We start from the raw sequence: 6,885 nt of genomic DNA on the forward strand, positions 1-6,885 counted from the left end.
GGGGCTTCCGCAGCAACCACCGGCGGCGGCGGCGGTTCACCGATTCGCTTGCGAGGCGCTGCCGTCTGACCCTCTCCGTGGCGGCGATGGGCCAGGGCGTCGTCGAGATCCAGCCCCGCGAGCTCCAGTTCACCTGTAAGCCCGCGCGCACGATTTCTCCCCTCTCTCTGATTATTCAGTAATTCCGATCCATCTCGGGCGACGGATTAGTCCGGCCGTCGCCGCGCGTTCGTGCGCGGCCTCTCGCCCCGCCTGCGCCGATTCGATGTTCCGCACGGCCGCGGATTCGGCCATTTCGGCGGTGTGTGCCGCGTAATCTGGGACTCGTTCAGTCGATTGGTGGTTTATTCCAATAGTTTTTTTGTGTGTGCGCGTTCCTTTCCTTGGGATTGATTGGAGCAGTGCCAAGTGCTATCTAGTTTGTTCTGTGCTTGTGCTGCGATTTGGAAGATGGGATTTGACTTGGAAATTGGTCTGACCGAACGGGCGAACATGAAGTTTGGAGGCAACAGATTTCTAAACATTTTCCGAGGATTAGTTCCACATTTTCCGAGGTTTAGGTACTTGCAGTTTTCGTATCCTGAACCTCAGGGCACAGGGAAAGCAGGAATGGCTGTATTCTTTTTCCGAGCGAACCCGGCAGTAGTATTTTGTAACATATATAAATGACAGAGTTCTTTCCTGTAATTTTTATATTCAGGCTTGGCTTTGTTTTTCCAAAGCTTTTGCGTTACTACCATGTTATTAGTTGGTTGCCGCCTTTTCGGTTCGATTGGTTACAGACAGGTAGATTTTGTGGTACGAGTGGTTGTAAAGTCTCTCTCGGTAGTTGGCAGTTGGCACATACTCGGCCAAGTGTGAGTAGCTTGTTCACTCCACTGATTGGGATGACACAAAGGGGAGCTAAGGCTTACAAAGACTGTAAAGTTAGTATTCCAGTATGCAATGCAGGGTCCGGTGCATTCATTGTTGCACCTGTTAATGTCCCTGATGCAGTGATGCACATGCTACTGATAATAGGAAGTGGGCCGCTAGTGAAATGGAAAATCTTCCCATCAAGTTTCTATTGTTGGTTTCCTATAAAATTATGAATCATACAACGTGCTCTGTTAGTAAGTGCAAATCAAGTGATCTTTAATTCTTCACATTTCAAAATGTCTCAGTGCTGGCACCTACTCTCAGCATGTGATTCTAGTGTGGCTGCTTCCTGCTTGTTGTGCTTATTTTGTTTCACGCAGTTCTGAATTTCTATGCCTATGGTTGATAATCATGTATAATTTGCAGAATGCCCAAAAAAATCTGAGTGAATTTATTTTCAGTATAATATATCTGGATAAAATTCTGACTTGGTTTTCTCATTTTTTGTTATTGTCAGTTGAGCTGAAGAAGCAGAGTTCATGTTCTGTCCATCTTGTCAACAAATCCGATGAATATGTCGCTTTCAAGGTTTTTGCCCCTTCTTTTTTCTGATGACGGTCTTGATAGCTTGATTTAATAGCCTTATACTGTACATCCGCATGTTGTGCAAAAGCACATTTCAGTTTACTAGGTATGCGTATGTACAATGTAGGGAAAATGTATGATGCATTTATCTCAAATTGGTAGAGTAATACTTATTTATAGTAGCAGAGGGGCCATTTCTGGTTGGTGTCTAAACACTGTCTGTTCTGTCGCTTTTTATTTTCAATTGGATGATCATGGTTTGAGCATAAATGAAACTGCAGCATCTGATCACCATTTTGAAATTGCTAGGTTAAGACAACTTCCCCTAAAAGATATTGCGTCCGACCAAATATTGGAGTTATCCTTCCAAGGGCAACATGTGATTTCACAGGTGTGTACACTACTGCTACTGACCTTTTTGATACCTTATAGTGATAGACAACTTGTTGAGTTTTAACCACTCTCTAAAGCTGAATTGCTTTTTACTCGTTCTATATTTATGTAAGTGGGCTCATTCTTAGTTAAGTTGCTTTCTCATCTTCTTTTTTGGTTTGTGGAATGAACTAAGTTGGTCCATTGCCACCTCGTTCCTCATAAGCACAACACTTTAAAAAAATGAGGAAACGGGTCATCCCACAAAAATCATAGCATGAACACTCATGATGGACCAACCCATCTGTTCCTTAAAGCAAACATGTCATAATGTGCTTGCTTCAGAGAGAGGGTAGCAATTATATAATTTTGTTTGTCTTGCATTCAACTATTCATGCCTTGATTCTGTTTGGTTTCTTCGGTTATATTCCTCTTGATTTGTATATTTTTATCGCCTCTTAAATGCAGTTACCATGCAAGCACAGCGTACTGCGCCACCAGACATGCAATTAAAAGACAAATTTTTGGTGCAGACCACAGTTGTTCCTCCTGGTACATCAGATGATGACCTCATTCCTGCTTTTGTAAGTAACTAAGCACACAGTTCAGAAGCTTTACATGCATAATATTCCTTATATGTTACTTGTCCTCATCTTCTTAACTCTTTTCCACAGTTCTCCAAAGAAACCAACGCATATATTGAGGAAAGTAAATTGAGAGTTGTCCTTGTTGATGCATCTCGTCCTCCTGTGGAGCAACTGATAAATAATGTCCCCAGCACTGATGCGGCAGTTGAGGTTCCGGTGTTAAAAGATACACCAAATGTTCAGAATGAAGTGCCAGCTATGGAGAAAAAGGTTCCTGCCCCCCAGGAGAAAATTTCAGCTGTTGTTCCTAACATACCTTCCCCTGTCAGGGAGTCTCCAATCCTTCAAGAAGTTCCTGTGCTACCGCATGAAGAACCTGCTATTTTGGCGGAATCTCCTCCCCCTCTAAAAGACGAATCTCCTCCCCCTCTAAAACATGAATCTCCTTCCTATATAAAGGATACGTCTGCGGTTACCATTGAACAGCTTTCTCCTCTGAAGGAAGAGACTGTAACTTCAAAGGTGTCTCCTCTGGAAGAAACTCTTCCGAAAGAAACTGTCACCGTAAGTGACCGAGGTTTTTTCAGTGTGCAGAATCATCAATTATCTCATGTAAGGATCCATACTATAGTTTTATTTATGCCTATTTTCCCTATGTTTTCCACAAAAAAAGAACATATAAGGCTTTTAAACATGTTCTGTTACTGTAATGCTGGGTTGCTAGTCTCAAGCTGGACAAGATCTTGCACAGCCCCCAAGTTGAACCTAGTTTGAGACTGGCTAGATTTTGGTAGAAACCTATATGTTTCTAGCTAAATGGTCTAAAGTCTAAATCACTCGTATTTTCTAGAACAGTTGCAGTAAAAAATACTGAAAAGAATAGCTGGAATCAGCTTAATTAGTGGCCACAAATTTGTCTAACTTGGTATAACTTTGGACAAGTGCTGCCTGTATTATTTGACCAAGACTTGCCCTTGCTAGAAAATCCTCATAATGCACTTTAACTATGATATACCTGGAGATCTCAACACTGCAGAGTATAGTCCGGATCTTTTCAGTTTGCAGAGACCGAGGTTATTTTAATTGACTTCTTTCATGTATCGATATGTAACAGGTGACGGAAGATGTTCAGAATCTGAAGTCAAAACTCAACAACCTTGAATCAAAATTGGAAGGGGTAAGTTGACCACCATAAAATGTGTTTGGATCGTTCAAACAAGTTTCTTGATAAGATCCTCATGACACAATAGAGCTTATGTTGTCTTATTATCTCAGATTGCTTACATTTTGGAGAATACCCTCTGACGTGAAACAATATTATACTTCTGTTTTGTAGGCTGAAAAGATGATAATAAAACTGAGAGAAGAGAGCCGGACTACAACCCAGGAGCGGGATAGGCTGCAGCAAGAGATGGTATGACTTGTTCACAGAAACATCTAGATTCTTCTTTTTTCTTCATACAAAAGCACCATTGTCCAGGTTCCGCTATTCTACAATAACAGAACACAACATCCAGTCTCCAGAATATCTTGGTTGTTCAGAACAAAACATTATTTAATGGATTATTAACTTGGCCTGAAACCTGTACATCCTTTGCTGCTCTAGAGATTGGGTTCTAGCCTTTTATTCACAAAGAAGAAGCAGAGAAAACTAAAAGCGCCTTCCTCCAGACCTTACCCCCCTGCATGTCACAATGTCTTACCAATTACTACGGGGGTCATTCATTGCAAATTACATAAGACACTACAATGATCTTTCATGTTAAAGCTTGCACATAAAACAATCCAGGCGGCAGTACAATGATCTTACATAAGACACTACAATGATCTATCATGCGTCCTAGATCTGTTTCTTGCGGAAAATAATCTGTTACTTACGACGCATTTATTTGAAAAAACTAAAAGTGTTGGTCAAGTAATCTGAAATATTAAGTAGTAGCACACTTTGAAAGAGTCTCAGGACAAAATGTGATTGTTCTTTGTAGAATTCTTTATCTTGTTGAAACGTATGGTCACTGTCACTATTGTTTCTCAAGCAGTGTATGCCGAGGTATATGTGTTGTGTACTTTGCAATATTTACTGGATGCTATTTCAGCACACTGCAGACAAATTTGCTCTTGAATCTGCTTTGCTTTGAAATTTTGATGTTTTTGGTTACTAAAAATTGTTCATGACTACCTGTTGTTGATCTGCGTCTATTAGTTTCTAACATTATGCATTGGCTTGGGCAGGTATTTTTAAAGAAGGGAACCCCAAAGAGTCAGCTAGGCTTCCCGTTGCTGTTTGTGGTCTATGTGGCGCTTCTCGGCACATCCCTCGGCTACCTCTTGCGCCTATGAGTTGGAGTATGTTGGAGATCCAAGCCGCCGGGTGCTTCAGTCTTCGTCAAGAGTTGAAGGGCAGCTATATACATAAATGTTGCAGGAGCATCCCTGTTAGCAGCACCATCGTTTGTTATTAATTAGTTGAGACGGTTTTGAACATACCAGGGTTATTGCCGGTAGCCTGCCTGTATAGAACAGCGTTTACATTATATAGAACCGCCCGAAAAAGTGCTTGGGTACTCCTGTGGGCTAATTAGCCTTGAGTTTGTTCCTCTTGGTGATTCTTTTTGCGTGTTTGGGTTCAGTTCTAGGCTTCTAGCGAGAACAAAACAGCATAATTTTCTGCATTATTTACTTTAGTCGGTGTCTGATTTGTGAACTATTGAGTATGTATCAACAAGGTACAAACCTTGGTGAATTTCATTTAGTACTAGGTAACTAGGTAATATTGCATCAAGCTTTTAAATAGCTGCCGCTACCTCTGCAAGCTTTTGCGGCTGCTCCATCATGCAGCTATTATTCTGTGATTGTATATTGTTCAGTTATAGTCTTTTCTTACATGTCACCATTTCTTAGATTATGTCATATTTGTTGCCAATGGTTGCTCCCTCCGAACCAAAACAAGTGTCAAACTTATTTTGGATCGGAGGGAGTACATAATATCTCAAATTTATGGGCTGTTCTTTACAAATTCCTTATGCGGGCATATCACTTGTATTGTCTGTAATGCACATTTTGGAATGCCGACCCCAATCTGCAATTGCTTCGCAGTCCGCTATTTAAAAGCTTTGTAGTGCATGCAAAGATTTGAAAGGCATACATGACAGATGATGTTACATAGTTGTAGTGTTCATGACAGCGCGCAAGTGAGTTATTTAGCGAGCCAAGGACTGTATTGTCTTATTTGTCGTGGTGCATATGTTTGGCATTCTGTCAGTAGGCCCTGGTGTGTGAAGACCGTGCCACAGCAATCTTGCGGCAGGCGGCAACAACAGAGGAGGTAGAAGCTGCATAAGGGCATCTACAATGGTAGACGCTTGCAAAGACGCTAATAGTGAAAAGAATAAATATTGCCGAATTTAAAAAGTGCCTAAGCGTCCTACATTGCAATGGCAGGCGCTAATTACATGCGTTAAATTGAACTACCCGGGCGCTTCGCATGGGAAGAAAAACAAGGAAGCGCCCGGCGCACGGTCTTGCGTCGATGCTACACATAACGCTGGGATTCTAGTGATAACTGCCCAATCAACCAGGAATCTGATCCTGGCGCCCGTGCTAAGCACCCGGCGTTGTACATGCCCTAAGGAACCACTGGTTCAAACTTGAGAGATCTCCGTCTCGAAAAGAAAAATAAATAAAGCTTCAGAGGACGAAAGCTTCTACCTCCCTGGTCACACGATGCACAGCACTACAGCTGTTCCACAGGCCACCCGTAAGCCAAAACCTAAAACATGTTCCTTGCCTAGAATGAGGCATTCCGAAATTAACCGGACCGAAATTTGGCAAATTGAGATGACGATTTCTACTGCCAGAAATTAAGCACCAAATTGCAGTGTAATGCGTGCGCACGGACACAGACACGAGAGAGCATCGACTGAAAGGGATGGAACATTGGGTCAACCTATTTCTTGCCCGGAACAGGGCAAGCTGTAAGTCACAGTGAAATTAACAGAACAGGAAACCTTAGGAATAGCATTAACATTTGTTGGCCATCGAGATCACTATCCCAAAAGATGGAAGAAGATTCCTCGGCACCTTAAAACATTTGTTCCAAGGCCAGTTGAGGATGCGGGTCATCGATGTTGCAGCTCAGAAGCTGCACAAGGAGCATTCGTTCAGAGTCTCAGCCTCGGAAAGAAAAGGAAGCTTCAGAGGAGCAGGAAACCTGAACGACTAGTGCATGGTTTTCTTTCTCAAAAGAACTAGTAGTATATGCTTGAGATGTTAACTGGAATTGATGATTTCGTTGGCAAACATTCCAAAGTTAATTTTCTAGTTAGCTGAAGATCCAACTTACCACGACACCAAGAAGCCACCAAGAACCAGGGCCACCCGGGAACCAGGCCTTGCATTAACAGTACTCACCCGGGAACCAATTTGAGTTACTGGTTCTTGACTGCAATCTCCGGCCGATGAGCATTCCGCAATTAAATTTCAT

General features: G+C 42.2%; 1 protein-coding gene across 2 annotated transcripts; it reads left to right on the forward strand.

Annotated features, from left to right (window-relative positions):
* The first annotated feature begins 6 nt into the window (after positions 1–6).
* On the forward strand, positions 7–5,184 carry LOC119270329 (vesicle-associated protein 1-1-like). Of its 2 annotated transcripts, none has more exons than XM_037552338.1 (8): positions 7–135; positions 1,376–1,446; positions 1,753–1,834; positions 2,284–2,399; positions 2,490–2,966; positions 3,517–3,579; positions 3,739–3,816; positions 4,635–5,184. In XM_037552338.1, exons 1-8 carry the CDS (start codon positions 87–89, stop codon positions 4,740–4,742), a joined length of 1,044 nt encoding a protein of 347 aa, XP_037408235.1. In that variant the 5' UTR covers positions 7–86; the 3' UTR covers positions 4,743–5,184. The 2 variants fall into 2 exon arrangements, with proteins under 2 accessions (XP_037408235.1, XP_037408234.1); XM_037552337.1 differs by having other exon boundaries at positions 2,490–3,014; positions 4,635–5,154.
* The last annotated feature ends 1,701 nt before the right edge of the window (positions 5,185–6,885 follow it).

The sequence above is a fragment of the Triticum dicoccoides genome, chromosome 3A (genome assembly GCF_002162155.2).
Source record: "Triticum dicoccoides isolate Atlit2015 ecotype Zavitan chromosome 3A, WEW_v2.0, whole genome shotgun sequence".
NCBI classification, from domain to species: domain Eukaryota; kingdom Viridiplantae; phylum Streptophyta; class Magnoliopsida; order Poales; family Poaceae; genus Triticum; species Triticum dicoccoides.